The sequence below is a fragment of the Electrophorus electricus genome, chromosome 7 (assembly GCF_041902795.1).
Source record: "Electrophorus electricus isolate QZ-2024a chromosome 7, ASM4190279v1, whole genome shotgun sequence".
Classification (NCBI taxonomy): Eukaryota; Metazoa; Chordata; class Actinopteri; order Gymnotiformes; family Gymnotidae; genus Electrophorus; species Electrophorus electricus.
The window spans coordinates 25,997,487-26,013,371 of record NC_137503.1 but is presented as its reverse complement, the minus strand read 5'-3'; the positions used below and the strand labels follow the sequence as shown (position 1 = coordinate 26,013,371).

Genomic DNA, 15,885 nt, shown 5'->3' with positions numbered 1-15,885 from the left:
CATAATCTATATAATGCTAATGGAAATTTACTACCTGACATTAGAGCTGGGTTGTTTTTTTTTGAAGGGAATATTTCTATAATTCTTAACATTTACTATTTATAACTATTTATATTTCCTATTACTTAATATTTTATTACAACATTTAAAGCCACAAGTGATCCTGATTCATTTCTGTTGTAATTTTCCTTGTAAAATCTCTTAAATTAGCAAAAGCATCTTGCTCTATATTCTCATTTGAAATGCTCATCACCTGAAAAAAATAGTCAATATACACAAACAAAACATTTAAACATACACAAACACAAAACACATCCCTGCTTTCACAGTATTTACACATACACAGGGGAGTTGACAGCGATTTGAACAGTCTAAGAAGATGAGGTTCCTGTGTGTCAACACAAGGAAGTAAAGTTTATCTGGATATTAAATAAATCAACACCCAACAGTCGTGCTGCAGTGATTACTTTGTTAAAGTCCTGGACAGGGGGACATGATGACGTTATGTGTGTGTTCTGAAGAGGCTGGAAGGTGCCAGACTCTGACAGCCCCCTGCCATCCCGGGCAGTTCCTGGGCAGTTCACGCCTCTCGTAGGGATGATTATCCTATTGGAAAGCTCTTCACAGCAGGCTAACACACCACCCTGTGAAATTTCTCCCCTCTGCTTGTTTTCACAGCATCTAAGAGAGGGGTTCATAATTGAACCACTCCAAATGGTCAGTAGTGAGGCCAAGGCACATGGGAACCAGTATTTGGAAAAAGAGGCCGGATCTTTGAACTTTGACCTTTTAGTCTATTCATGCTCAGACATGTTTTAAGGGCATGCATGAGGAACAACTGTGCAAGCTCTTAATAACTGTTGAATGATGCACTGTAGAAAAATAAAACTGAACGTTTTTGTTGGCTGAAACACTATGCAGCAAAAGTGCTAGAACCTGGACAGTAGTTCTCTCCTTTCTCACAAATAGCCAAACCTGTTTAACTATTCTGTCTTAGAAGGAAATGATTAGCAGGAAATGCTGTTGATTTATGTGCAGGTCACTTTGTACAATGCTTCACAAGAGAATGGGTGGGCTTAAGGTTGCTGTAACTCCAGGTAGGAGTTTGGAGCTCTTCGGCTCTGGAAGCCCTGAAGTCACTGACATGAGTCAGTAATGGGTTGGTGACTAAATGTCCATGTAGCACACTTCACAGCAGCTGTTCTAGAGGAGTTATGTGAAATCACTGTCACTGGAAAGCTTGTCATCTGGTACATGTACAATCAAAACAAGCAAACAGCACACAAATACACTGTTATTACAAAATACTCAAACCTGCTCCATTTTTAAGGAATTGAGGCACTGTTATTCCATAAAATGCATACAGTTTACAAATTAAATATGGATGTGAATGCTATAGAATCCCAGAAGTTATTCAAGGATCCCTAGTGCACTATAACATTGGTGTTCAAGAGTGTACTATAAACAGCACAGCTTTACCTAGAATTACCTTTAGAGATAATACATATAAACATTGTATACCATAAGACTTTAAAACTTCATTCTAGCATAATGAAGCATAAGGTGGATGACTTGCAGTTAATAATAAAAGACCAATGAAATCCAAGATGCATGAGGAAATACTGTAAAATATCAGGAAGCCCATGAGCTGATACTCAAGAGGTTGGGTCATAGAGCATGACAACAATCTAAAACATAGGACTCAGTTAACAGCAAAGCAATTCTAACTGAAGACATTTTGTATTTTACAATGGCTAAGTGCACAATCACATTTAAGTTGTTCAAACAATATTTTCTATATAAAGTAAGAGTTTTTTTGCCTTCGAAAGTATGTGCACTGACAGACCAACCTACACGCATTGTAAATAAAAATACACAGTAAGTGGAGCACAAATATTGTTGTATGAAAAACAAGCCAGGAACATAAAGTAACAAAATGCGCTAAGGAATTTATCAACACAAACACAAGAAGTCCAAAGAGGGATTTGTATCCTGTATAGTTTAATTAAGAAATATTATGTATTAAAATGCTGAAACTCATATGGAGTAAAAACACAAAGGAAATCTTTATCAATTAGTGGTTCTTTAAACCATGTATTTGAACGAATACAAGATGCTGTGCAATGACATCTGCATTGTCATTATGTATCTTTATCACCTTTATTATCACAATTTACATGCAAATCATGCAGAAATCTAGCTAATTCCAAAGGGTTTAGAAACATTTTCTTGCCATTTTAATTCCTAATCAGTACAGAAGAGGCACATGATTTCCCCCTAGTGGATATCTAAGGTTAACACTCATTTCGGTTTGTTTTGAAAATCCAAGAAACATTTCCTTACTGTACTAATTAGAATACAAGAGACTTTTACTTTATTTTCACAATTGTATTGCATTTTAATATGCCTGTAAAAATATAAAATGTATAAAGTAAAATGACACTCATAAAAATTACCCTGACATTTTCTATCAAGTGTAACATAAGAACAACATATATTTTAAAGTATTTTTAATGAAAAATAAATCTCCAGTCTCAATCTCATAGTTGGGCTAGCAAATAACTAATAATTAATTAATCCTTTTCAAGAATAAGTTATTTTTAAACTGTAGATGTCATCTGCACTGATTTAGATGTTAAAAATGGCCAGGTTCAAGAGGAATCTTGAAGGGGAGTCCTACAGCTGGTCGGTAGGAACTTTAAATGTCGAGAGCAGGGGACTGGACTGTTGGTAACAAGAAAGAGCAATAAATACATGCATGGAAATATAATGTAACTGCAAAGTCATTCTGAACATGTAGCAAAGCTAGATGTTGCAGAATTATACCTTTACCATTGTGTCATCGGGTCTGTGCAATTATCGCCTGGCAGCTTTTGTATACCTGAACCAGACAATTTAGTCTTGGCTTTGAACTCTGTGGGAAGAACGCAAAATATTATGCTCCGTTTGCGCTGTGAGGTTGTCACGCCACATGCTTATTTTCACTCATGGCTACTAACCAACTGGTCACCTTTACAACTATATGCTGAGTCGGTGTCTAAATGGTAATAAGACATTTAAAAAACCTTTTAGAAATAATATAAACCTGGAAAAGAGGGACAACGCTGGCGATTCCATTAGGGTCTCCTGAGTCCTTTATCAGAATGCACAGGTAGTATATGATACTTTGCTGGGGGAAAAATGAGACAGGTCTGTATATGTAAGACTTTAGAATCAACACAGAATAGAAGCATTTAGTTTAGCACTTCATGCATGTTTATTAAGCTTTCTACAGTGGCAGACAGCTTGCCAGTTAATTAAATATTTTAAAAATGTCTCGTTACCATGTAAACTGCCTCGTTGATAACGATGTCTTTGATCCTGCTCATTTCGATGAACGTCGTACTTTCACGCCCCGAGGCATAAGACGTCGACAACTGCACCCCCAGCGAGCCGATTATGAGGAGCGTCTCGTGCTCCACTTTGACCAGGTGAATGTGCATCATCATTCCCACCAACGTAATGATGATGGCGCTCGACAGGACGGCGGTGTTCTATACCAGAAATGACCATTTCACCATTATGAACGGAAGCCTCACCTGCCATGCCCTTTAGTTTTTCAATCCCATCTAGCTAGCTAGCTTGTTAGCTAGCTACTTACCTCTGTGACAAAAAACACGGCGTATGCGAATAACCATACGGAACAGGTGCATACAATCACCTTGCATAAAGACACCTTTGGGGAGCTAACAGTAAACTCTCTGCAAAAGGAGGAGTAATTTTGGCAATCTAATAAAATTGCTTTCCCGTTTATATCTGTGAACTCATTCTTTTCAGCCATGTTGGCAATATCAGCCTCGGCAAACGCCAGCCCGGCTGACAGGAAAATTGCAAAACTTGACAAAAGACGTGCTAAGTTAGCAGCACCGGTTCATTAGCTGTTGACGTTTGTACAAAACAAAGCATGTAGCCATAAAACAATATAATTGCAATTAAATTTCCGTTAAACTATACATACATATATAAGTGTCTATAATTAAGGCTTGTTGAACATCAGTACACATCAAGAAAATACCACTCGGTAACCTTAAAACCATTCACTGAACTATGGGAAATTGAGTTTTAAAAAGTTCTGAAAATACTGTGACTATACAGATCTGTCAAATACTCTGATGATGATGGAGTCAACGTAATCGCCTTGACTAAATAACTAATATTTAATAGAATATTATATAATTCTAATGACATGAAACGTCTTCGATGCAAACAATTTAACAAAGATCATTTATACACTACATATCCCTAATAACTTTGCGAGGCTTTCCCTTTGACCTTACACTGAAAACAAGTCGATCAGCTGATGTGACTTGGCAGCAACACTCTCCGAAATCTACCGGGGAGGGGAATAATTTTTACAAGCTGGTTGGGAAATAGTTAGATATCTTTTGAAAAACCCGTATCTTCCTCTATGAAAGAATAGTTATAGTATACGGTGTTTTATGTCAATCTGCGGCTTGTTAGGTGAAAAATGTTTAAGATATATCGTTCGATACAGGCTTGTTTTGGTATTTTGCTAGGTCAGGAAGGCTTTTGACCACTGGCTGTTTAGTGCCGTTATTTGGGTAAACATACTTTGAAGATTTTTAAAATATAATTGGCATGGAAAGCATTTAATGTATACCATATAAGATAAGCAAATATAGTGTTTATTGTCAGCTAGATGGCAGTATCCCGTTTTCCTGACACGAATGCTAACGTTGCTAGCTAGCTTGATGAACAAAAGCTCAGGACGACATTGCTCGATGCTCTATAGCGAATAGTCTGTGATTTAATTGTAGCCGTTACCAGAACCTATAAGACCATTGTGCTGTTATTGGTCATTAAATAAATTAACGACAGCTTAGTATCTCGCTTGTACGAGTATGATATGCTTGGTCACTTGAGACAGCTTGCTTTTTTTTACTAGCTGGCTAGCTAGTTAAATGGATCAATGGCATGGCAGTATGGGTGATAACTGGTCTATTTTTAGATCCGTATAGCTAAAAAACTTAAATCAGTTGATGAGCGTTAACTATTTTGGCATTACAGATGTAACCCAACGACTGTAACGACAACTTAAACTACACTGTTTCGAATGTACGATGTTTTAAATAGAGCTACGATAGAGATTTTGTCAAGAGAGATTCGATTTCAACTTGTAAACTTTTCAAATTTTTATGGCGTTGGTGATGCTATTTCTCGACGTACTCTCTGCCTTTAAAGTAACTAACCGTTTGATGGACTAATATTTGCATCTTGTTCAATTAAATTCAATGATTCTAATCCACGCCTTTGACGATTTCAGTAATTTATCAAAAATTAAACTTCCCTGGTTAGTCCTACAATGAGCGGGCAAAGTTCAACTGTAGAGAAGGGACTGAATGGCGTTTTGGTTTGTCAAGAGAGTTACGCGTGTGGCGGATCAGACGAGGCCGTTTATGAGTGTGACGAGTGCGGCAGCTTGCAGTGCGTGCGCTGCGACCTCGAGCTCCATCGGCAGGTGCGCATGAGGAACCACGATCGGATTCGAATCGCGCCGGGTCATGTGCCTTTCTGTGATTCCTGCAAAGGTTATGGTGGCCCGGCTAACGGCGGTCGATTCAGGGCAGTAGTTCGTTGTCAAGGATGCAAAATAAATTTATGTTTGGACTGTCAAAAACGAACACACAGCGGAGCCAACAAAAGAAAACACCCACTTACTCCTTATCTGCCTTCCAAACCTCCAGAACTGAATATGTGTTCTAGTGATGGAGAGTTGGACGGTGCAATGGCCCAACTCGAAAAGGTTTGCAGCTTTCTTCTAGTGGATGAAAAAGAGGAAATGCAGGTAGATGAACTAATTAGGTTGAATTAACCCTCTTGCATGCTGGACAGTGTATATGTTTTCTGTAGCTAACAGTTAGTTTTATCCTGTGAACAGGTGAAAGATGGGGATGACTTTGTAAACAGGTTGGCCTGTGCACCAGAGGAGCTTCTCAAGGTGGTGTCCATCTTTGGTAATACAGGGGAGGGCAAATCTCACACCCTCAACCATACCTTTTTCAAGGGCCGTGAGGTTTTCAAGACATCCCCCACTCAGGAGTCCTGCACTGTGGGTGTGTGGGCTGCACTGGACCCAGTCCACAAAGTAGTGGTCATAGACACAGAGGGACTACTGGGAGCAGGAACCAACCAGGGTCAGCGAACACGTCTCCTGCTCAAGGTGTTGGCTGTGTCGGACCTGGTCATATACCGCACTCATGCTGACCGCCTCCATGACGATCTTTTCAAGTTCTTGGGAGATGCCTCAGATGCTTATTTGAAGCACTTCACCAAGGAGCTGAAAGCTACCACTGCCCGCTGTGGCCTGGACGTGCCGCTGTCCACTCTTGGCCCAGCCGTTATTATATTTCACGAGACTGTCCATACCAAGTTACTAGGTTCAGGTCAGTGCACTGGGCCTGTGCTCTTTGGAGCTACCCTTCTTCAAACAATTGAATGTTTGACTGTACATAGTTAAAGACCCTGTGTTAAATGAATGCCTGCATTGTTTAATTAACTCTGAATTCATTTCTGTTTAGTTGTACAAAGAGGTGATGAGCTTAAATGCATAAGGTGAATAGCTGGTTGTCAATCGTGTTTGTCTCGGCACTGAAGCCTCAATTTCGCTTCGCAGATAAGCCATCTGAATCTGCTGAACGTCTTCTCCAGGAGCGTTTCAGGAAGCTCAACCTCTTCCCTGAAGCCTTTAGCTCGATCCACTACAGAGGCACGCGCACGTATAACCCCCCGACAGACTTCAGTGGACTGCTGCACAACGTGGAACTGCAGCTAGAGAACACCACCACGCGCTCGCCACGCTCTGCCAGCGTCATCTACAAGGCTCTTCAAGTGAGTGTGTGTCTGTCTGAACACCAAAGCCGCTCTGTGTGTAAGGGTTGCCAGAAATGTGTGTGTAAGGGTTGCCAGCTTTTTTTTGCCAAATGATCAGGGCTGTAAAGACTCCCAAAGTCTGAAGTTGGGTTTTATTCTTTTCTCAGTACTGGTTCATGGTTCATGAGCCTCTGCCCTACTATGCTGGCTTCACGTGAATCAGAAAATGCATCCCTCTGGATTGACAAATACTCAAGAAATAATTGAATAAAAATCCAATGAATTTATTTTTAATAATTTATTACAAGTCTTGATTTGATTTATGATTATTATTACATGTAATAATTATTACATGTATGTGTTATATGTATGAAACATTTGAATAATATATTCTAGACAACTAGTTATGAATAATCATACCTGTGTGGTTTCAGGCCTTGAGTGAGCGTTTCAGTGGTGAGATCCCCGATGAGCACCTGACCAGTAACTCCTTCTTCCCTGACGAGTACTTCACCTGCTCCAGTATCTGCCTGAGCTGTGGGTGAGTAAACAGAGCTGTGCGGTGGACCAAAGCCAAGTGCTGTGGAGTACAGTACATCCCTTCTAAAGCCTGCTGCATATGTGGCTTTTCAGTGCGGGCTGCAAGAACAGCATGAACCATCTCCGGGAGGAGGTGAGCCATGAGGCTAAGCATCGCTGCCGATACTCCGCCCACTATGACAACCGCATTTACACATGCAAGGTAGGGACTCATTGCAGGCACCACTGCACCCTCCCTATTGAGTTATGTAAATTGTATCCTGGTGTTTGTGATCTTTGGATGATATCTGATATGCATTTTTGGCTCCTAGGCATGTTATGAGAGTGGTAAGGAGGTGATTGTTGTTCCCAAGACAACAGCCTCCTCTGACTCACCCTGGTTTGGTTTGGCTATATATGCATGGTCTGGGTTAGTCCTGTTTTTCAGTATTGGTTATATAATTGAGCCTTTAGCTCAGTTTATGGGGCCATGTCTAGAGGCAGAAACTGTATGTTTTTCTTTGCAGGTATGTGATTGAATGTCCAAACTGTTCAGTGATCTACAGAAGCAGACAGTATTGGTATGGGAACCAGGACCCTGTTGACACTGTGGTCCGTACTGAGATCCAGCATGTTTGGCCAGGGGTAAGAGCTACCAAGAAGCCCCTTCCTGTTTTTTTTGTTTGTCCCCCATATCAGCTCTTAAGTTCAGGGTCCATCTCACTGTTTGCTTTTGTTTGAAAGTCTGATAGATTCTTGAAGGACAACAACAATGCAGCACAGAGGCTGCTGGATGGGGTGAACTATGTGGCCCAGTCCGTGTCGGAGCTGAGCGTCAAGCCCGCCAAGGCCGTCACATCCTGGCTCACAGACCAGATTGCACCGGCTTACTGGAAACCCAACTCTCTTATATTTGTAAGAGTCAGCTGCAGGCCTTACTAGACTTTCCAGAAAATCTTGATCCAGATGATGTAACTAATGCAATTTGTTCCAGTCATTGAGCTAAAACTCTGGGAAATTAGGTGTAGTAGATAAAAGTTTCGTAGTGGGTTATAACTGGAAAGGACACTATGGATTGTATGTCAACTAGACAGTTCCTTGCATGTATGTACAGTTACATGCTATTCATATGGTGTGGAAGAGTTATTGAATCCTGTATGGAATGTATTTGTGAATTGTTTCAGAATTGTTACAAGTGTGGTGAAACCTTCAAGGACAATGACACAAAGCACCACTGCCGGGCCTGTGGAGAGGGCTTCTGTGATGGCTGCTCCTCTAAGACCAGGCCTGTGCCAGAGAGAGGCTGGGGGCTGGCACCAGTCAGGGTTTGTGATTCCTGCTTTCAGAACAGAGGAATCCCGGAAGGTAAGATCTGTTATTCTAACATATACGCTAATTGCTATGTGCATGTGAAAGTCAATTGTATCATTTTCCTGATTGGAAACAGATGTCCACTTGTGGTTGTCGTCACAGGTGTTAATAATTGTCTAACCTTTTCTGAGTTTTGGTTCAGAGATTTGAACAATCTGTATTAAAATGTTTTCTTCTTCAGAGCTGTTGGATGCTGCATTGGAAGAAGAGGAGAGTGGGACTCTGATAGCCAGGAAAGTAGGAGAGGCAGTGCAAAACACTTTAGGAGCTGTGGTCACAGCCATAGACATCCCTTTGGGTATGTATTATAATATTCTTACTTTGATGGTCCATGATCATAGAAAAATAGAATCACACCCTTTATCATTCACATAAGAAATTATCACATGATTAGGATGATGACTGAAATCTCATTTGAGTTTGGTCAGATTAATTTTGGTTGTGCCTTTGGTTGGAAAGGCACAGCAAAGTTCAAAACATAATTTGTTTTCTTTGTTGCACCTAATCGATACTGCATTGTTTTCTGTGAAACTCTATTGTCATTCTAACTCCTGGAAATATACACTGTTTGTTTTAATTTTGCATGTTCAAATATAGCTCACATACAGTGGTAAAAAAAATAGATATCCTCACCTAATTTGAAAAAAATCTACATTGACTGAGTCAAGCACCTTTGTTGCAGCATTTTATGTTTTTCTTTTTTTGAAGTTTTCTCCAGTGACTGCAAAATATATTCATGAAACAGATGTCAAATAACCACATTTGTTCCCTGTACAAGCAGGCTTGGTTAAGGACGCCGCTCGACCCGCCTACTGGGTGCCCGACCATGACATCCGCTGCTGCCACCAATGCCAAAACGAGTTCAGTGCCCGTCTCTCCATTCACCACTGCCGGGCTTGTGGTCAGGGCGTGTGTGACAGCTGCTCCCCTGACCGGCGGGCCGTGCCCTCTCGGGGCTGGGACCATCCTGTGAGGGTGTGCACTGCATGCAACCAAAAACCCGGAGACCTCTAGCAGGACTGGGGCTCGCAATACGACATCATACACCCACCCCTGCTCTCAGGTCACAATGTTTCAGCCCATGTTGGGAGTGACGCGCTGCACTTTGAAGATGCTGGTCCTGTAAAACAGGAGGAGCAGCTTTGCCATTTCTTCCTAACATTCAGTGCTTTCGCAAGCTTGACACCGCTGAGTCCAGTGCACTGAAAACCAGCTCACTCTGAAAAGGAAACGGCAACTCAAACATCATGTCAATGGAAGAACACTTGATGTTATTTTGACAATACATTGCACATCATGTGACATAACCCAGATACACTGTGCCGCCACCAGGCTGATTCGGTGAACTTTAGGTCATTTTTGGCTTAATTATGTTTTTATGGTTTTAGCATTTCATGAACATGGGCTGAAAATTGACAAATCTTTGACTCTCCCCAATTAAAGTCTGCATGTATGCAGAGAATGCCTATACTGTAAGCAAAAGCAGCTCTGTGGCCATTGCAAGGAACTTGCAGAGTAGAATACAGGCTATTCATGCTATTGCACCCCTCAATTCCTAAGTCAGTTTAGGAAGCATTTCGGTCCTTAATTTAGCTTTTTATCTACTTACCCCAGGGGATATTTTTCTTTAAGCATGGCCCTAATGTAGTGCTACAGTGCATTTTTGTTTTATCCCTATAATTTGAATTTGTCTCCTTGATCATAGGTTGACGTAATTCTCATGGTATTGGGGACATCTGGGGGGGGGGGGGTGTGCCTGTTTTAGTAATTTACTACCGCAGTGGTGAACAATCTGCATACTGCTTCTAACACTATTAGAGACTGCAGAGGAAGTATAAAATGTGGCACTGCATAGGTGGCTGTACACCTCTATGCCAATCCACTTGATTATAAATTCATATCATTCACAATGTTAATATTCATATTTCGATTTGTACAGTAGTTATCATCTAGTCCCTGGTATGAGTTATTAGGTTTATGTAAAGTGTTCCTCAGCCAAAAATAAAGCACTTGTCTGAGATTTGAGACAATAGTGACTGAATGTGTCTGAGACAGATGTACCATGAACATGAGTAATTGTCCTGTTTTATGCACCTCGTATGCTGACTCAATTAAACATGAGTACCTCTAAGATAGTTTAACTGAGTCTTCTTGAACATGCATGGCAGTGTTTGCCATTAGTGGTTCCTATGTTTTCCTAGTTTCAGTATTTTCCCAGTTCCACACATACCTCACTGATACAATCAAGTTTTGCATTTCATGCAAAACTATCCATTATTTGAGGCCACTCAGTTATGGGGAAAAGAGGAAAAAATGTCCTTCATAGAGTATAGTATCCAAGATTTTATTGAGAATTTTATCGTTTGTAAATGTTCCTACTGCAGCTATAAACTATTCATCATGGCATTGAAGCTGTGGTCTTTGGTACTGGCTCACTTAAATGGGCTGTGTTTATTTTATAGACACTGAGTAAACATTCACCTAAGAAAGAATATACAAAGCACTTTAAATGAATTTTCAAAAGTTTCATATCTAAAAGTACACAATTCACATCCTGCAGTCAGAGATTGCACTTAGGGAGGTTAAAATTCAAGTAGCTCCCAAACTAGAAAAAAATGTAACCTGTTTCTTGGGATCTTTTGTGACCCCTCAAAAATAAGTATGACCTATACATGTCAAGTAAATCAAGTATGGAAAGAGCACATTTATGAATACTCAGAAGGCCTGGATTCTAAATCACTGTCTATTCATTTGTTGGCTGCAATGATAAGTCACAACCTTTGGTATGGCAACACTGAGTGCATTTTGAGTGTGACCTAGACAGAGCTAGACAACAGAATGTGTTTTAGTGTCTTTCAATATAACAGACCAAGACTGTGAGAACCAGTTAGCCTTGTGCTTCTGATGCGAGCCCCTCCTGGTAGTCACTGTTGTAAGGGTAGTAATAGAGATCATGGCAGACGGCCATAAGAAGGCCAGGTAGTCCATTGCGGCCTCCGAGCTGAGAGGAGAAGACCACATTTGGGATGGAGTTTTTGCCTCCGGGGTGAGGGGATGGGATAGTCCTGAGGAGATGCCCATCTCTTAGACTCCACAGACGGGTGTAGCAGTCCTGGCCCACTAGAAACAATCGGATTTTAAGTCAATTATAATAGGGTAATCTAGGATTTTAAAATGTTTCTCCAAAGCCAGTGAATCAAATTAACTTGGTCAACAGAGTAAGATAAAGTCAATAAACTATAAAACGGTGTTTACCTGCTAGCAGCAGACCCTCCTGCTCATTCAGGTGAAGGGGCAAGTAGGCATACTCATTGTGGTGTCCTTCGTACTGCATTACTGACTGTCTAACACGGATATCCCACAGCTTAATCTAATGACGCCAAACCAGGATGCAAGAGGGGGTTAAAAAGCCCCAAAAAGGGGTTAAAAAGCCAAAAAAAAAAAAATATTTGGAGCATCTTTGTTTTTGAAATATTATTTGGCCCATCATGCATTGCGCCAGCACAGGTTCTGGTTGCTTCTTGGGGGGCTGACCTTTCCTAGCATGTCGGCGGCGAGGAGGTAGTTCTCATCCTGCAGGAGTCGGATGGAGGTGACGGCGGAGCCCTGGTGCAGGCGGCAGGCCTTCCAGCTCTGGTCTCGCCCTCGGCCCCGCTGCCTCAGATCAATGCTGAAGATCTCGCCCGAGCGGCAACCATTAAACAGCACTGGGTCCTGACGTGGCACAGATACAGTTACACATGGCCCAACGCCACCACCACTCAACGTAATGGGCTACAAACTGAAAGACTGCACTCCTGAAGTGATCACCACAAAGCAACGGTTTAAAACCGAAAATGTTTCTGTTATTCAACTCAGGCCTTAAATTGTGTGCCATCATTAACAGTGGCATTGCGCAACCTTTTTGAAACCTTTAGTAAGAAGAAACTTGCTTTCGGTGCAGAAATAATGAAGAGATTTGCAAAAATGCAAAATAAAGTTTGTTTGTTTTTGAGAGAACACCTGAAACATACATGACTGCAACAAGTTTCTCATTTCTCGTAAGGAGACTTGGCTGCAAAGGAGTGGCAAGTTACTCAACCCACAAACCCACAACCTTGCTACTGACGAGTGAGGTGGTAGGATCTTGACGGTATGATCATTGTCATTATGGGGAAGGTCTAGTGTGAAAAACGGCGCACCCATTCTTTAAGTTTGGGGAATGTGCAGTGATCCACTTTAACAAGCACTCGAGGCTGATGCTACTCACACGGTGTGCAAACTGCTGAGCCAGAACGTCACTGCCGGTGCTGTACATCTGCCTTCGGCCGCTCACCGCATCGGTCACGATGACATGTCGCGAAAGGCCTACATATGTAGCAAAGATGAGTCTCACATTCGGTACATGAAATACTGCATATAACACAAAACCGAAAATCACACATCTCACCAGTGCTAAAGGTGTTGTCAGCCTGTGGGTTCAGGCACCAGGCACATGACCAGGCTGTAGAGATCTTAAAACTGCATAGCATCCCAGGCTGGTCTGGTAGCAGAATAAAGGGAAGCAGGGGCACTTGTATCAGGGGCATAAACAAATGACTTATTCTAGCAATAGCAGTACAAAAGAGCAATGAGGACTATGCTAAGTGTGGATGTGGTGGGAGCAGCGGACACAGGAATCAGTCTCACCAGGATTGGAGTTACTGAACAGAGAAGCCGGCAGTAAACTGACACAGCCTGGAGTCTGAGATATACCAACCAAACACAACCTGGTGTGACGTATCAGGAAAACAATTTTATTTCTTATAATCTGCCAGCATGGCGCCAGGGAGTAATAAATCTACATAAAGAACAAATGCATCATTTAAAAGGATACAGAACATGAGAATCTGAATGAGTCACAGAAGCCCAGCATACAGAGTTCACCTGAAACAAAAGGGGAACAAAGGGTGAGTCATAGGAAACGTAGCTCCCACTTGTTATCCCGCCCTGCCCCACTCCACCCAACCGTCATGCCCAGAGTCTGTAATACACCCTCATTGGTCTAAAGCTGCTAGCACACCTTGCGATTAGTGAAGTACAGGTTATCGCACATCTCCACTGAAAGAGAGCCCTTGGTGCAGCCGCGGAAGTTCATGATGCCATACTTGCATCCTCCATGCGAGACATCATTCACCGTGAAGACGCGCTCGCAAGCCGAGTCCGCCTGCAGGAGGAGCATTTGGGGGAGAGCTTAGCAAAGCAGTCAGGAGTACAACTACAAAGAAAATCCCATCTACAACCAATCTTTGAGAGGGACAATGTTTAATCCCATTTGGGTGTTGGGCTGCAATTTTCCAATGTTCGAGAGACCCTGCGGTTTGCATGTGGACAGGGGCAGGAACCCACCACGATGAGGCAGAAGTTGTCAGTGTTGGGGCTGCTGGATTCGGAGCTCTGCACCTCAAGCTTGTGCCGCTTCATCTCACTGACCTTCACCTCGTGGACCAGCCTGTTACAGAGAACAACCTGTGCTCAACACCACTCCACCCCCAGTCCACAGAGCTACTGTATCCTAATCTGTCTGATTTGTCAAGCGGTTGGCTGCCATTTCTAGGGGGAAAGCAGGCAGGATGTATACAAGTGTACTGATACCGTACCTACAATAGGAGTTTGGTGACAGCACACCCAGATGTCTTTTCTGGTGCAGCAACATAGAGTTAAGGCCAGCCCGAGGAGCTTTCTGTGGAGGGTTACAAGATGGTCACTATCTTATCCACACCAGCAAGCTTCATGTCACTACCCACAGCTCCTACTTTTGCATGCCTGCTGTAGTAAACGTGACACTGCCAGATTGCTTGATTCACAAAAGCAATCCAAACTCACCTTTCTAGGGTGCTCGTCCTCCGCCAGCATCTGTGACCGCTTCCTCTCTTGCTCCTTCACCTTCAGCATCTCCCTCGTTAACGGATTGCAGTTGTTGTGGCCAGGCAGCAGTCGGAAATAGCGGTTTTTCTCTGGGTCGAAGTAAAAGCCCGGCAACTCTGCGGGGGGGAAAAAAAAATCAGAGAAGCGCTGCTGTGTGAGCCGTGAGGTGATTTAACAGTTAACCCTCGAGTGTATCTTTTCCCAGTGATGATAGCTGACCTGGAGCAGGAGCGGTGGCTCCAGACGAGGAGGCTGAGGTTCGACCTGAACTGCTCTCTTCTGCTCTGGGTGATGGCCCTGCCGACGGACCGTCAGACCTGCCCGTGAACGAAAGTGTTAACACAAAGGCGCACTCTCTCCAGTCGTTACGCTTTTGTTTTCTTTTGAACAAGAGATTTAGGTAACTATAACTAATTAGCCGGTCGGAAAAGACAGATGGAAAAAAGACAATCTGCTAGCTAATTTTCATACAGTAACGTGTGATGACAAATGTGCCAACATCCAAGAACCAAGATGCATAGGTTAGCTAGCTTAGTCAAGTCAGTTCGTTCAAAATTACCCTGCTGGCTAGGAAAGCGGATAGCTAGGATAAACCAAGTTGTTTTACCCATCATCGGCATTTCGGTCTGTTGAGTGAAATCTCCTCCGCCAATCCGATCGACGATGTATGTGGCGTCTGCCACTGTCTCCCCGATCTTCCCTCTTCATTTCTGCTTTGCATCGAGAGACACTGGAGAAGAGTCACATCTGCACAGCCAGCCGATCAGCTGCCAGTGCCATACAGTAGCCTGAGCTAGCTTAGCTAGGCCCTGGCCTTGGCTAGCTACGCTGACGAGCGAGTAAAGTTATCCTTGCTGCTACGCTAACGCACAGCCAGCTCCACGGCCCGGACACGTTTCGTGCTATTGATTCACGAATACCAAATGCTTCTGGACCGACGGATTCTTGCTAGTAACCACACGCGACCATCACGACAGCTTCCTCAAATGCACGAACGTCGACACTTTCTCTGCAGAACTGTCTTCCTGCTTTTAGGACACCGTTGTGTTCTCGCGTGGTTTCGTTTGCCCGCGTCTGGATCACTAATTACTGGAGTCCTCAAAATGATTCTTTGGGCATGCGATCGGATACAAGTGTTTTCAGTCACACCACAGAAAGACACGACTAAATAACAGCATGCAAATAGTGTTGTGGACGACATGCACCGTAGAGGCTAACAGGAAAGTGTACATGGAAGTA

At 42.7% G+C, this 15,885-nt stretch overlaps 3 protein-coding genes across 4 annotated transcripts; 1 reads left to right on the top strand and 2 right to left on the bottom strand.

Annotated features, from left to right (window-relative positions):
* Nucleotides 1–1,452: 1,452 nt before the first annotated feature.
* Nucleotides 1,453–4,069, bottom strand: pigh (phosphatidylinositol glycan anchor biosynthesis, class H). 2 transcript variants are annotated; one of them, XM_026998989.3, is made up of 5 exons: nucleotides 3,641–4,069; nucleotides 3,324–3,533; nucleotides 3,086–3,169; nucleotides 2,827–2,914; nucleotides 1,453–2,724 (listed from the first exon to the last, which is right to left on the bottom strand). In XM_026998989.3, the coding sequence occupies exons 1-4, from the start codon at nucleotides 3,818–3,820 to the stop codon at nucleotides 2,840–2,842; spliced, it is 549 nt and encodes a 182-aa protein (XP_026854790.1). In that variant the 5' UTR covers nucleotides 3,821–4,069; the 3' UTR covers nucleotides 1,453–2,724; nucleotides 2,827–2,839. The 2 variants fall into 2 exon arrangements, with proteins under 2 accessions (XP_026854790.1, XP_026854781.1); XM_026998980.3 differs by having other exon boundaries at nucleotides 1,459–2,724; nucleotides 2,833–2,914.
* Nucleotides 4,070–4,346: 277 nt separating this feature from the next.
* Nucleotides 4,347–10,891, top strand: zfyve1 (zinc finger, FYVE domain containing 1). Its single transcript, XM_026998431.3, has 11 exons — nucleotides 4,347–5,845; nucleotides 5,939–6,443; nucleotides 6,674–6,888; nucleotides 7,305–7,411; nucleotides 7,504–7,612; nucleotides 7,722–7,819; nucleotides 7,917–8,034; nucleotides 8,134–8,304; nucleotides 8,574–8,754; nucleotides 8,942–9,058; nucleotides 9,542–10,891. Exons 1-11 carry the CDS (start codon nucleotides 5,363–5,365, stop codon nucleotides 9,772–9,774), a joined length of 2,337 nt encoding a protein of 778 aa, XP_026854232.2. The 5' UTR covers nucleotides 4,347–5,362; the 3' UTR covers nucleotides 9,775–10,891.
* A 192-nt stretch (nucleotides 10,892–11,083) lies between these two features.
* wdr21 (WD repeat domain 21) lies at nucleotides 11,084–15,653 on the bottom strand. Its single transcript, XM_026998446.3, has 13 exons — nucleotides 15,254–15,653; nucleotides 14,866–14,963; nucleotides 14,605–14,762; nucleotides 14,379–14,461; nucleotides 14,128–14,230; nucleotides 13,802–13,945; nucleotides 13,616–13,665; nucleotides 13,429–13,508; nucleotides 13,190–13,282; nucleotides 13,010–13,107; nucleotides 12,295–12,474; nucleotides 12,016–12,130; nucleotides 11,084–11,880 (listed from the first exon to the last, which is right to left on the bottom strand). The coding sequence occupies exons 1-13, from the start codon at nucleotides 15,352–15,354 to the stop codon at nucleotides 11,648–11,650; spliced, it is 1,536 nt and encodes a 511-aa protein (XP_026854247.2). The 5' UTR covers nucleotides 15,355–15,653; the 3' UTR covers nucleotides 11,084–11,647.
* Between the last annotated feature and the right edge of the window lie 232 nt (nucleotides 15,654–15,885).